This window comes from Myotis davidii, unplaced genomic scaffold (assembly GCF_000327345.1).
Source record: "Myotis davidii unplaced genomic scaffold, ASM32734v1 scaffold174, whole genome shotgun sequence".
In the NCBI taxonomy this organism is placed as follows: domain Eukaryota; kingdom Metazoa; phylum Chordata; class Mammalia; order Chiroptera; family Vespertilionidae; genus Myotis; species Myotis davidii.
The window spans coordinates 999,518-1,014,400 of record NW_006289087.1 but is presented as its reverse complement, the minus strand read 5'-3'; the positions used below and the strand labels follow the sequence as shown (position 1 = coordinate 1,014,400).

Sequence of the window (14,883 nt, the reverse complement as noted above, 5' to 3'; positions counted from 1 at the left end):
GGCTTATGAGGGATACACTAAATTGTCAGCTGTTTGGAATGATTTTTAGTATTTTATCAAAATGAAATATTCTTAATAATCCATAAATGCAGTTTGGTCGCAATCAAAGACTGACACTTATGGGGCCTCTGCCACGTGTGAGGACGGCAGTGACATCTGCGTGCAATCCACCCTGTGAGACTCTGTGTGGCAGTGCCATCCCTTCTCTGCTGGTGCAAACTGAGGTGTAGACAAGGCGTGGTCCCCTCAGAGTCGCCTCCCACTTCCTGCGCCAGCCCTGGGGTCCTTGGGTGACCTCCTCCCGCCCTGTCCACTTAGCCACAGGCTCTGCCCGGGACAAGCCCTCTGTCTGCAATGCTCCTCCCTCGCCCGCGACAGTCCACTCCCTCCTGCAGGCCTCCTCAGAGCTCTTAGGCAGGACGCCCTTGCTCACTCCTCAACTAGACAAGGCCTCCCTATTCCCAGCTCTTGCAACACCATCTGCAGTTTTCCACTCTCTCTGTGATCTGGAATAGTCTCTCTCCCCCACAGTCTCTGGGGCACAGAGAACAAGAAACTCTTCCGAGTTTGTTCCCCCTCAGTCCTTTCCTGGACCCTGTGACCACCACCTCGAAGGGTCATTTACCACGAAGCACCAATGCTGAGGGCTCTGCTGGGCATGTAACAACCAGCAGACCAATGTTTGTTGGACAAATAAATGAAAAAAGTAGGATTAAATGGCATTCCCAGCACTGAGACTCAAGTCTCTCTCACTACATTGTCCCCTACACGGTGGTGCAGAATATATATACAGGATAGGAACATTGGTATCTTCCTAGAAAGTTGAGACATTGCCCGAACTTAGTGATTGGCATATGATAGGTGCTCAACAAATATGTGAATGAATGAGTCATAGGTTTAGTAGAAATTAAGCCACACAAGGCACCTGCAAACAAAGTCACTAGGTTGCTGAGGACGCAGGCAATGAAATACAAGGATGTCTTTAAACAGGATGCAGGCCATGAATTCAGCATCCCCACCCCTGACTACCCAGTGGATTGCGTCACAGTGAAAGAGGCGACTGGCAGTTTGCAGCTCAGAATAAACTTCGGATGCCTCATGCAGACCTTGAGCAGAAGAAAAGACCAGAGAAATCTCCCTGGCAGTAAAAGGCACAATTCTAAAAACATAAGGCGGGAGCCAAATGTAAGCCAATCAAAGAATGTGCCATTTTGCAAACGATTTCTAACGCGAGGACTTTGAAAGGAAATTGGCAGACGTGATTAGGTCTTTGGGTTCATTGCAACATCCTGTCCACGGGAAAGTGTCCAGGACAATCTGTGTCTGTGACAAAGACGTGCCAGGACAAGGTCTGACGCCTGACAGGCCAGGCACAGTGCAAACACAGAGGAAGTCAATAAACTAACAGAAACTTGACAACAAACTCTGCACCTTCCCCAGTGGCTAAAGTCATCAATGCTCTGGGCAAACAACAGATTCTTGATAAACTGTGTTACATGGAATGAACACTCAGTATCTGACCAACAGGCGGTCTCCGGGCTTCAGCCTCCCCATCTGTAAGCCAGCAGGCTAAGGCCCCATAATAAAGGTCCTATTGTGACTGTCCTTTTCATGTTCCCGGTTACAAACCAGCTAGTGTTTTTCATCTTTCTGAAAGACATGCTCAACTAAAAATGTTCAATCATAACAACATTCCAATACTAAGAAATGGGTATTTTCCTCTATGTTGTATGATAAAGCCGGAAAGGGAGAACTCTGTGAACTAAGGCAGGGAGGCAGAGCGAGCTGCGGGAGCCCATCGCCCACACGGTGCATGCAGCTGTGGGTGCCACGATCTGTGGGCTTGAGAAGCAGTCACACTGAAAGGCAGGTGCGTTCTGAAAAGAGGCGAAAAGCTAACGATGTCCTCTGTAAGCAAACACACGGAAGCGAAACCACGGCGGACGGTATACTGTACTTTAGCAAAGAACTTGATCTCTTGCTCGTAAGGGAAACGCTGTCCTTTTCCTCTGCAGCCGCCATCTGCAGACAGGAGAGAGTGTTCAGGAACATGGGCACGTCCAGCATTCCAATCCCCACCCGCACAGAGTTCCCAGCACTGAGGAATGTGCTACCCCACCAACGGGACGTGAAAAGCCAACCAGAAACACACAGGCTAACTTTGGCAGTGTAATAAGAAACAAAAAGGAATTTAAACAAACAGCCAAATCAATTAAAAAGCGACTGAGCAGAGCCCAGCTACGTGTCTGTGAGCATAGGCACCCAGCGCAGCGCCAGGGGCTCAGTGGCCTGGAGAGAAGAATGGGAACAGAACAAGGACGACTGCCCATCTCAGCAGCAGGTCCCACAGCTGGGCGGAGAGAGTGCCTCTGAGCTGAGCGACTTCCATAAGCAAAGCAAAGACACCCAGGTCTCCCCAGGGCCCAGAAAATGATCTCGGGGTTCAGAATCAATTGACCGAAGGCATTTAGCTCAGAGGCGGCCTTTTCCTACCTCCTTCGAGCATGCAGAGGGGGCTTCGTGCACACAGAGGAGGGAATGATACACTAAGGGCCACCGTGACGTGCAGCACATGGTGCAGAGGGAGCAATTCAGAGTTGGATACGGGGTTTTAGTAAAATTCATAGGCAGAGCCTCCATATTTTTAAGAATCAAACTAACTTGCCTGAAAAAGTTCTTTTGCAAACAGAAGTCAAAACCATCAGAGAGATACACTATCAAATCTTAGACACATTCAGGGTAGTTTTTAGAAACTTTAAACAATATTTTGCAATATCACAACAATGTTCTTCCCGTGAATAAGTAAAAGAAAACAATGGCATTGTAAGACTTGCTAAGCTCATTTTTGCTGTCACTTTTGCATTAAATCTCTCCCACGCGTGTCACGCAAATGGCTGGGTCCATGTAAGGGACTGCTGGCTGCCGGTGGCAGGACCGAGGTACCTACCAAACTCCAAGATATACTGATGGGCTTCGTCCACGTAGCGGATGAGCTGCTGAAGGAAGCTGTAGGCAAATCGCTTCTCAATCGTAGGCGCGTCCAACTCCAGGTCTTTGAACCCTCTAGAAGAGCGAATGAAAATGGAAACCAATATCCACAAGACTATTAGGAGGTGAATAGATAGTTAAGAAAATGTTATGTTACATATACTAATTTAGACGATTATTTAATATTCTGTAGCTAACGGCAAAACTGAGATTTAGTTTATAAGGACTATTTTGAATACTTAGATGTAAAACTGTAGCTAATAACTTTATTACTGTGCAATAAACTTTATTCCTGTGCTGCCTTTAGAAAAGCAGGGCGTCACTTCTGCCTGGATAATGGATGGGGAGTAACAGGCTCTAAAAACTGTGGCCAACAGCGACGGGCACTGACGGTTTGATATGAGCGTGAGCGTGTGAGTGCAGGAAATAGTAGCGCTGAGGTTAAAACAGGTCGCAGACTTCATTCTTGGCCTTAATGAACCTGACAGGGATGTATAACTAGTCTTACACGGTGATTGACTGGGGCACGTGGGCTTGTACCTGGACACAGCGTAGCCATTGATCTGCAAGAACTTGAGGATGTCCTGTGCTTTCTCCCGGTCCTTGGCTTTCTCTTTGGCGGTCAGCGTATCGTAAGGCACCAGCAGGGGGTGGTTCCCGCCTCCTAAGAGAATGTCCAGACAAGAACACAGAGTAGCAGCGGGAAGTCATCTGGAATGAGACACGCTGCCTATGTCACGGGGCCACAGCACAGAGCTCCTGTGCCCTCTCCTCGCACGAGGATAAAGGGCTCACGCGGGCTCTTCCCCCCAGCGCCGGAGTGTTCCACGGAAGACGGCTGTGGGCCTCGGGAGGCAATGACACCATGAGCACCAGGCTCTCCTGACAGTAGTGTCCACAGCACCTGCAGCCACGGGAGGGAGAAGAGGCTGGGCTCCCACCCAGCTGAACATCCCAATAATTTGAAGGTGTAATGGCTCAGGTGCTAAAGCATCTATTTCACCCCAGCAGTGGGACTCTGCGTTTCAGTGAGGATTTTTAAAAAATATTACCTTTGGACTCCAGTTCCATTTTCTTCTTCTTTGCCCATATATTATGGTAGTTTTCAGCCATCATTTCTGCCATAGCCTTAAGTGAGCAAAATATTTAGCAACTGAGTTATGTTTGAATAAGTAGAAAAGGGTAACTTTGTTTTCCAATGTGTAATATGAAAACATGCTTTAAATTAATAAGTCAGAGTGTGGCCAGGACCGGTCAAGGGCATGTACCTGGGTTGCGGGTACATACCCAGTGGGAGTTGTGCAGGAGGCAGCTGATCGATGTTTCTCTGTCATCGATGTTTCTAACTATCTCTCTCTTTCTTCCTCTCTGTAAACAATCAATAAAATATATTAAAAAAAAAAAATAAGTCAGAGTGTGTTGGTGATAAAGTACTTCCAGGAATAACCAAACACAACTCTCTTCCTTGGAGCCTGACTCCCAGAGGACGGGAATGATGGGGAAATGACAGAAACGGTGGAGAAGATTTGAAGGGAATGGTCATTATTAGTTTTAATGTTTAAAGACACATGTTTGATTAATTCAATCATGGAACTTCAAATTAGCTATGAAATTCAACAATAAAACATTATTTACCACTTTTTCTTTTAATTTCCAAAGCTTCAGAAGATAACCTAAACTTATTAAACACCGATGGCAGAGAACATCAGACAAATAGTCTAGATTTTCATCTCAGGGCACACATAAGTTAATTACTAAAATGTGTGGCACACCAAAAAAATGTAGTTTTTGCCAATTTGACAAAAATAGGTATAAGTTTGATTCAGTCACACTGAGACATGGAAGCATAGAATAGACCAACTGAGGAATCTTAGAGGGAAGGGAGGGCGGGGGGACAGGAAGAGATTAACCAAAGAATGTATATGCATATGTACATAACCCATGGACACAGACAATAGTGCAGGGAAGCCCTGGGGAGGGTGTAGGAAAGGGGTCAATGGGAGTATAAGGGGGACATCTGTAATTCTTTCAACAATAAAGATAAAACACACACACACATAACAACAACAACAACCCACAAGATTTGAAGAATATTTTAAATAGTAGCCAATACTTACATGCAGGTCCCTGGACAGTGTGACATTGCTCATGTCAATGGCCCGGGGGCTGTACCCATGAGCAGCATCCACAGAAACCTAGACAGTTCATGTGAAAAGTAGTATCTCATTAAAATGCTCTGCGGAGAGAGACTTGCAAAGTTCTACAGAAATATAAGGCAAACGGACTTCCAAACACACTTCCTCAGACAAAACTGGCAAGTATCTACACAAACAGATCCCACAAACATATCTAGCAAATTAAATTATATTTGGGTGCCTGGCAATTACTTGTGACTGCATACTAATCCCCGACATCTTCAGGGTTGCCAACTCCAAAAGCTAATAATCAGCATTCAATTGTGCAATGATTCTAAGATTCCAGAATGTTCCCTTAATCAAAGGATCTTTGTGTTCTTGAGTTTCTTACAAATTCTACTTGGCTGCAATGAACTTTACTCTTTCTCACATAACAATAATTAATCAAAGAGGTCAATATTTACAAATGTCTTTATGAGCTAAATGTTAAGATAAAATATAACCAGCTTTTTACTTTTAAAAGTATAACATATACAGGGTGTCCCAAAAAATGTATACATACTTTGAATAATTATTAATTCCAATGGGTTAAACCTGAATAGCACGAAACATCAATTGAACTATCAGCTGTTAAAGTGTGTATACATTTTTGGGGGACACTTTGTAGTATTCAATGATTTACAAAGATGTCCTATAACCAGAAAGTTTCCTAAATTTTTAAAGTTTGGCATTTATAAAATGAAACATATCTTCTTATCAACAGTAAAAAGGTTTTGCTGTCCTGTTCTCTGAACACATTCCTCCAATGGCATATTAGGTGACAGTGTGTCATCCTATAAATCTAAAAGTATACCTTCACATATTTTACAGTATAGATGTATTATTATATAAACATATATTGGACATACTTATGATGTATGCATATTGTTATATTTCACATGTATACTCTCTTGTTAGACATGGATAAACATGAAACAAAATGAAAACTACAATAAAGCGCATATCTGGGCTTGTGAAACCAAACGAAGGCTGTTGCAGGCCATCACTAACAAGGGGCTCCTGGCTGCACTCAATTCTCTGCAGTCCTACTGCCTCGTACTCAGGTTGTGCTCAGTATGTGTTAAAACACATGAAAACAAAATGTAGTTTGAAACGTGTGCACACACCATGAAAAGGTAAAATATGCTTTTACAGTTTCCATTTATATGATACCTACTTAAGAAAACTTTAGGTAAAATATGCCCAAGTCAGAGCTTAATCTATTTAAAAATGTATTTCAAATATGTGTTTCATGTGCTTTTTTTCCAAAAACATCTCTATAAATGGCAATATAAACACAATATTCTGTGTACCCAGATACAGTGGCCTGAGCAGCCTGGACAGGGACCATCACAGACTTAGCTTCAGAAAAACCAAAGGACCAGAGCTGAGAGCTAGTGTTTGGTCCGACCTTGAACCCAGGTTCTCCAGGTCTAAGCTGTGCCTCCTGGAGCAGCAGTCGTCAATCAGTGGTCTGTGTGGTCCGAAAGGTTGGCGACCGCTGTGCTGGAGCACTTAGCCGCACATCTAGCAGCTCGCTGCGGGGACAGGGCATCCTGGATGTGTCCATTAGTGACGAGCTCTCGGAACTCTGGCCCTGACTATCTGGGTGCGCAGCGGACCTTTGCAAGTGGCAGGTGCTCAAGCTCCCCTGGATGGCACAGCCACTTGGGCTTGAGGTCAGGATCACTTCTGCCTGACCTCCTGCTTCTCCCTAAGGACCAGCCTTCAGCTCTTACTGGAGAGGAGAAAGTTCTAGACAACCCACTTGCAGGTAGTGAACACACTACCACTTTCATTGGTGCAACTTCAAGACCATACCCCTGGGGACCCCTTCACAGCCTGGCCAGGTAAGGGCGGCCTGGCTAATCCCTCTAGCACTTTAACCAAGACGTCACTGAAAATTTAAAAAAGGAACAAATGTGTTTTTCCCTCTAAACTTTATGTTAATCTTCAGAATTTTCAAATCATTTGTTTCGAAACAATAAGTAAATGAAAGATTAGAATTATCAACAGCATAAACCATGGCTTCCAGGCGGTGCTCTCACCTGGCTGGTCTGAGAGATGCGCCGGGTCCGGTGGTAGAGGGCCATGCTGTCCCCCTCCCGCGTGCGCTCAATTCTCCAGCCCCAAGCCAGCATCGTTTTCAAAGATTCTTTGATTGGCCAGCGATAGATTTCTTTTTCCTACAGACAAAAAGGAGGAGAAAATAAAAGGTGTGGGGGAATATTAAGAATCCAAATAAAAATAAAAATATTTAATGTTTTGTTCTGTAATAGACTGACTTCATTTTTTAAAAAAAATGATTGAACCCGTGGACACGACAATGGCATGCGTGGTGAGGGCCTGGGGGGTGGGGGGAAAGGATGAGTGGGCTGGAAGAGGTTCATGGGGGAAAAAGGAGGACCTATTAATACTTTCAACAACAAAGACTAAAAGAAAAAGAGTCAAGAAAGATGGGGCGGGGGGGGAAACACTACTGACATGTTCATTCAAAAATAAAAAGGAAAGTAAAAATGAGAGTGTGAGCAGCCCTGGTCTGATAGACGCTAACGGGACCCTGCTCATCACAGCCCAGGGGCCGGTCTCCCTCCGCGACCCAGCTCCTGACACTTTAGACAGAACTGAAAGGAGAAACACAGTCAGCAAAGCGCAGGTTAGATGACAGGTGCATGAAGGCTCTCCTCCCATTGGAATCAGGAGACCCAACTGTCCTCCCTAAGCCCCTTTGTCTCCATCACCTCCTCCACCAACTCACTACCTAGAAGAGCCAGAAACCCCTCCACCTCACTCTCAAGAAGCTGGTTACCCAAAGAAACTAAAGTACATGAGAGTTTACAAATAACAGCACTAAGAGATGACTTCATTCAACCTCAGCAAGACACTCTCAGGAATGATAAGAATATTTTCTAAAGTTCTTAAAAATGCGGGAGAGGAACAAAAATCAAAAAGGAACAGAAAAATATTAAGTAGAGAAGAAAATAGCAAATTAAATAATGACAGAAAATGGGAATAGAGGGGGGAAAAAAAAACAAAAGATAAAAGATATAAAAGCAGCCTTGGAATAAAAGTTAAAGATAGTATATATAAAGTAAAAAAGAGATTTTAATAGGAAATTACATAACAAAATTTTTTGAAAAAAAAATTAAAACTATATACCCTAAAAAACCCTCACCTTTTCAGATAATAGTTTATATGGCTTCATTAATGGTTGAACTTTAGATGAGTCTGAATAAGTTTCTCCATAAATCCATCCATTGGCCAACTAAAAAAACAAACATTAAAATCGTTTTGCATGTATCAATTTTAGAGAGTGTATGTGTGCAGGTGTTTAAGTGTGCGCACGATGAAATAAACCTGAAATGCACCAAGATAAGGATTAAGGTTTGAATTTTATTCAGCATAATTGAATATAAAAATTGCCATCCCAATCAACATTATGTTGAGGAATCTCTGGAACACTTCGACCAGGGCCAGGGAACCTGCAACCAAGGAATGTGCCCTTGGCCAGAATGGAACCCGGACCCTTCAGTTGGTGGGCCGGCGCTCTATCCACTGAGCCAAACCAGCCAGGGCTGAACACCAATACTCTTATTCATAAAGTGTATCGTATGTGTATTAGTGGCAGAGCTAGCTAATACTATATTAGCAAGTCATTGAAATGGTCTTTCCTAATCTAGATAAAGCTCTCCCTTTAAGGGAGAAAACTGTGTGGTCAGAACCGGGGGGCCCAGTGCCGCTCGGTGCCACTCGAGGAGGCCTCTGACCTTACCTTGTCCATGGACCACCTGTCGTGGGAGTGCTCAGCGTATCTGTTAATGAAGTATTCCAGCTTCTCAGGAATCGTAATACTGAGGGAGAAACAGGGAAAAGGCTTGGTGCTCACAGGATCGCAGGGACTCACATTAATAATTTACTTACAGCCCCGGAAGAAGTTTCACCGCGTTGAGTGACATTATGTCTGTGCTAAGAGGGTCACCCTGCCTTCTAACTGTAGACTAACTTTCCCACAAACGCCTTCACGTGATATTCCCATCAACCTCATGCTGCGCTTTATCCACTGAATGTCGGCGGTACCCTTGGCCAGAGGACAGAGCTGCGCTCATGCCAGGGGCATGTAGGCAGAGCCCTACACAGAAGTTGGCTGCTATTTCAATAAAGATTTTGGGTAAATTTTCAACCAACCATGTAACAGATAGACTTTCTTGATTCTCAGCACTACAGATGCCCCATGTGGTTATAAAGAGAGGCCCCCGATTCTGTTAGGAGGGGCCTAGAAGGCACAGCTCATCTACTTGGGGTACTCAGATAATTGTTATCACTGCCATCACTTAATCAGGAAAGGGGCCCCCTCGTAAAGATACTGGTTCAGGGGGGAGGACGAGAGAAAGTTCACTTCAGCACCTTATCAGTTCAGACTTCACACATCATTTTCAACAAAAAGCTGCCACAACAGAAAGAGTCCATACTTTGAGGTTTCGACAGGCTGGGGGTTGAAGTTCCCCTCCGAATCCATGGATGACTGCTTCTCCATCATGCCCACATGGTTTGACTCCATGTAGTCCGGGGGCAGTGCGCCCGCCACCGCACTCAGGCACGGCAGAGCCAGTTTGAAAAGCTCTTGTTCATATTTCTAAGGGGAGATGGAGAACCAAAAAAATGAAATAAATAGTGTGTCAAGATTCAGCCAAAGTTGTCCACACGATCACTGTGGAGGTCGAGGTGCTGAAGGAGAAAATGTGAATCCCCTGGGCTAACTCGGCTCACCAGCAGATTCTGCCCCAGAAAACAGGCCATTCAGCCCAAAATCCCTGCAAACACGAGAGACGCTGACAGCAACACGCTGCAGCTGCAGCCTCAGAAAACATCTTTGCTTCTCTAAATCTGTATTCCTCGATACCTGAAACGATGCAGCTTTGAATATGCTGAGTGTATAACAAAGTGGGCAACATGTCTTTACAACCTAAACCCCGTTTCAGGCAACAAGAACTGTATTTCTCAGTTATTGTCAGTTATTGGGCCGCACATTATAGAGACCACATGTGAGGACATCTGCGGAGGGCATTTCAGTGCAAAGACATCGGGATTCTGGTCAAACTGGAGGGAAACACACTGAACTTTCTGGTATATAAATTACATGATTCATTAAATTTGTATTTACAGATTTTTTTTTAAATATTTTATTGAGTTTTTACAGAGAGGAAAGGAGAGAGATAGAGAGTTAGAAACATCGATGAGAGAGAAACATCGACCAGCTGCCTCCTGCACACTCCCCACTGGGGATGTGCCCGCAACCAAGGTACATGCCCTTGACCGGAATCGAACCTGGGACCTCTCAGTCCGCAGGCCGATGCTCTATCCACTGAGCCAAACCGGTTTCGGCTGTATTTACAGATTTTTAAAAAAATCAAAAATAATCATTTAAATCAGATTTCACTTTAACCATTCAACTTTAATGTTAATTCTTCTAAAAATGTCTTGTACATATTATTTTCAAAGGACTCTGTTTACCAAAGATAATTCAGCAAGAAAAATTATCAAGAAGTCACTACTAAAGGAAGTCACACGAACTTTGCCCTACTGGGAGGCAAACTTTGGCTATTAGGGAAGTCTCATAAAGTCTCATGAAGTCCCATCAAGTCTATCGGGGAAGACAAAATGATTGTGATCAATAATGTAAGTACAACTGTACCCAGCATGATGTCTACTTTCCTCTGTGATCATCCACTCTTCTCAAAGTATATGAATTATTCATTATAAATATGGGACGATGAGGGGCCGTCTGAGTGGAGGGGCTTACATGCCCATAGCAGCAAGTGGACAGTCAGTAAACCACTGGAATATTACTACTCCAGGAGATTTAATATAGTATATTTTCATACTTGATATGATTTCTTCAGGTCTTATAAGATTGAGGAGGTAACTAAGGAAATTTTGAGCCCAAATAAGACCAAATACAACAGAAACGTTATCAACCATTTGCATAATTTCCTAAATTGCTTAGCCATTTTAAATTCAGAAAGTGTTATGATCGCAAAGACATGGTACCACAGCAATTATGGAAAGTCTTAATGAATTTCATTTTTAACATTTGCTATAAATTCAGGAAAAAAAAGAAAAAACTGTAAGTCTTGATAATTCTTATCAAGAACTTATGGCTTTAATTATTTTATCACACAAATAAGCTCACAAAATATTAAAGTACCTTTTGAGACAGGGCATCAAAAATGCCCCAGAACAATTTTCTTGATAAATGAAGTTCTTCCTCTGAGGCAGCTCCGAAGTTCCCCCACCCGCCCGGCAGACAGTAGTACTTCCAGCACCTTTCATAGTGGTTGGTCAGCAGCTACGGGAAATAGTGATAAAGGCCATGAGCTAAAGACTCCTTTGATACTTTTCCATTTCTTCCCACATGGCGCTCTGATACCATGTAATGAGGTAAACAGAACCAAAACAGCTCGATCCACCTCAATTCTTCTGGGTGACCTTGTCCCATGTCTTTTTCAAATGTAACAGTGGTCACAGCATAAAGATCTATGGACCAATTTTACAAATCGCTCACCTTGCATATTCTTTATGAGGCCGTTGGATTGTCTATGCATCTCTGTGTTCTACGTGAGTGCCCAGCACTTACCTCCTCACAGTTTTATGAACTGGGATCCCCTGGACTCCGTGAGCATAACAAAGACACTGGTGTCAGGGTGATCTGAGCACTAACAGCCCCAGGACAGGGAACCTAAAATGTGCCTTTTGAGGGAACTGCACCTCTGAATGTTTGTGCTTCTCCCTCAACCATTCACCCCACACTCTGTGGTGGGATGTCTCTAAGTAAACCTCCCCCCAAACTGCCCACTTCAATCATTTCTTTAAGTATATTTTCAATTTATTATCTTACTGAGTGTCTATGTTGCTTATCAAGTTTTCTTATAAACATTTTATTTGTTTAGAACTAAACTGGAAATTCAAACTATAGCATCTTTCAATTTTGGGGTAGTTCTTTGGATAATGTGCTCTTAATCTATAAACTAACAAATATTCACAATTATTTGCCGAGTTAATAAAATGATGTTTCAACTAAATAATAAAATGGATGAATCAACTAAAAAATTTTGGATTGTGCATGGCTGGATGGCTCGGTTCGTTGGAGCGTCGTCCTGTACACCAAAAAGACTGCGGGTTTGATCATCCATGAAGAGAATAATAACGCAGAGCAGAGAGAATGCAGTGACTTCTCTATCCTCTGTGACAAAGCATAACTTCTATACAGAAAGGTTCCCTCCCAACCTTACGCCATGACATCTGGAAACCATCATTAGATTGCCAACGTAGAAGCACTATTTTCAAAGCCACTCTTCATCCCTGAGGCCGCTGATGTTCTAGGCCAGGCCTGTCATCACGTTTCCAGCCTGAGGATTTCTTGGCTTATTTTTTACCTGTGGCCCATTTGTTCCCACTGATTTCCATTTCCACTGACTTATAGGAAATCAATCCTAGGATTTCTGTGGTCTTTTATTGTTTATATTTTAGGTTGATGCACACAGATCTATACTTATATGCCCATTTCATCAGCTGGAAGAAATCTTCCAACCTCAGACATCAAACATGACGTGTCTAAGAGACGTACATACAGGTTGTAACAAGAAACAGTCAGAGGACCAGGCAGTGAAATAACTATGAATGTGTCTCATCCTTACCTTGAGGGGCATCTTTGCATGCTCATTTAACAGCGGGACATCAAACACGAATCTCCTGAGTAAGTGCTGCATCATAGAAGGTCTCAGTTGGCTGGTGGAACAAAGCTGATTTTAATAATGGGGTAAACGGTCTAAACTAAGTAGGTAATTCATTAGACTAAATTAAATATGCCTCTCTTCAGAGGATATTAGTTTTAGGTGTTCCCAACGCAAAGGTTAACCAATGGCTGCCCAGTGAGTAAGAGCTTCCATTTGCATCTTGTCTCCACTCCGACCTGAAGACTGATCCCTCCTTCCCACAGGACACGCTTTTTCTTTGCTCCCTCCCTTCCTAACACGACTTAGTAACGTGTCTTCCCTCACTCCCACGAGTGGAAGGGTCTCCAGTGACCAGATTGGAAGCAGAAAGATGAGCAAGAGAGGAGCAGGAGGGACAAAGGGCTGAGACTGAAGTTCTGCCAGAGGATGACGGGAAAGGTAGACGTGGCGGACATCAGCCCTCTACCATGTCAGGCAACCTTGAAGCTCCTACCCACTTAATATGTAGACAAATCTGAGAGTTCCATATTTTGATTCCATTTTATAGAATTTTAGCCTCAGGGAAGTGATAGAACTGATCTAATTTTTCACCTCCCCTAGTCCCACCTGGCTTCCAAACCCCTACACCCCACTGTGAGTGGAAACCTTCCCTTCACAGTGTACTACCAGCTGCAAGCCTGCACCTCCAGGAGCTCCTGTCCAATGAGAAAGAGCCTCCATCCTCGTTAGGGGCCTGAGAAGTTGTCCCTTTCACCGTCAGAACTCCAGAGGGAGGAGACGGTTCTGACTTTCATAGGAAAGGCATTTGAACACCTCTACCTACAGGAAGTGGTTTTCCAGCTGGAGGAAGAGCCAGCCTTCCTCACTGCCACCCATAAGTAATGCTTTAATATTACTAGTATACCGGATCATTTTCCATATTTAGTAAGGACCTCTTTCTCTTCTATTCTGGAAGAATCAAAAGGGGAGAATCTATTAGTCTTACACTAAAGTGGCCAGGGACTCCTTACACCACCACCTCGCCCACGAACATCCGGAACAGCACAACTCGTCCAACATCACATCCAATGGCTAGATACCCTGAGAGGTTTGGGGGAACACTGCTAAACTTAGCTCATACCTTAGTACAAGGACTACCTACTAGGAATTAATCTTTTGATACAGAAATTGTTTCCAAAATTCATAACAACTTGTAGAGGGCCACAGAGTAATAAATTCTCTTTCTGAAGGAAGGAGAGACTTGGTAAAGTTATTTCCCACTCACCCACAGATAGAGAGCAAACAAACTTCTATGGAATCCCTCTGAGCTTTGGTCAGTGAGCAGCCCTTAGAAAGTCTGTACACGGTATGAAGCAACGAGTCGATGAGGGAAGCGTGGTGCTCTGTGCCAGCAAAAAGAGGAGCACATCTTGTTAACAAAGGCAACACGGCCGTGCAGAGGTACCGATTGAGGGCCAAGGCCATGTCCGTAGCACTCAAAGCAGCCTGAAAAGGAATTGGAGAGGAGAAACTCATTTGTGTTTCGGGAATCAACAGGTTGACATGTAGTTTCATCACCTAAAAAGTGACAAAAAAGTAAAAATGTATACCTTTAAATGTGATTCATATGATTTTTACCACTAAAAACATCAACTTCAATTGCTTATCAATAGATAAAAATAAATGAAGTGCTATCTCCTCAGAGAGCCCAAGAGCCAAGAGGCTCATATTCTATAACAAAACATCAATAGGAGGAGAAATGGAAGATAAAGACAATAATGTATCAAAGAATGTGCGTACTTTACTAGGAGAAGAAAGAGAAAAGAGCTTATTGTCAAAACATATTTCATCTTCATACATTCTCTCTGAATTCTACTTACTAATAGTTTCTATTTCTGCTCATGTCCACCAGCATCATTACTATGCTATCTCAGAATTTCATGTAAACACGCCCAAAGAAAAAAATTTAAGTTTAATTTTTATGATTCTCCTCTCATGGCATTAATGAA

The 14,883-nt window shown here is 43.4% G+C and overlaps 1 protein-coding gene across 1 annotated transcript in view; it reads right to left on the bottom strand.

The window, feature by feature from the left end:
- Positions 1-14,883, bottom strand: part of RYR2 (ryanodine receptor 2) — a 185,593-nt gene that overhangs the window by 70,166 nt on the left and 100,544 nt on the right. The window contains exons 51-62 of the mRNA XM_015562331.1: positions 14,160-14,380; positions 12,857-12,947; positions 11,368-11,508; positions 9,632-9,795; positions 8,935-9,013; positions 8,338-8,427; positions 7,211-7,348; positions 5,106-5,183; positions 4,041-4,116; positions 3,529-3,652; positions 2,948-3,063; positions 1,958-2,022 (exon numbers count right to left, since the gene is read on the bottom strand). Of these exons, the coding sequence (XP_015417817.1) occupies positions 1,958-2,022; positions 2,948-3,063; positions 3,529-3,652; positions 4,041-4,116; positions 5,106-5,183; positions 7,211-7,348; positions 8,338-8,427; positions 8,935-9,013; positions 9,632-9,795; positions 11,368-11,508; positions 12,857-12,947; positions 14,160-14,380 (1,383 nt within the window). The remainder of the gene's footprint in view (positions 1-1,957; positions 2,023-2,947; positions 3,064-3,528; positions 3,653-4,040; positions 4,117-5,105; positions 5,184-7,210; positions 7,349-8,337; positions 8,428-8,934; positions 9,014-9,631; positions 9,796-11,367; positions 11,509-12,856; positions 12,948-14,159; positions 14,381-14,883) is intronic.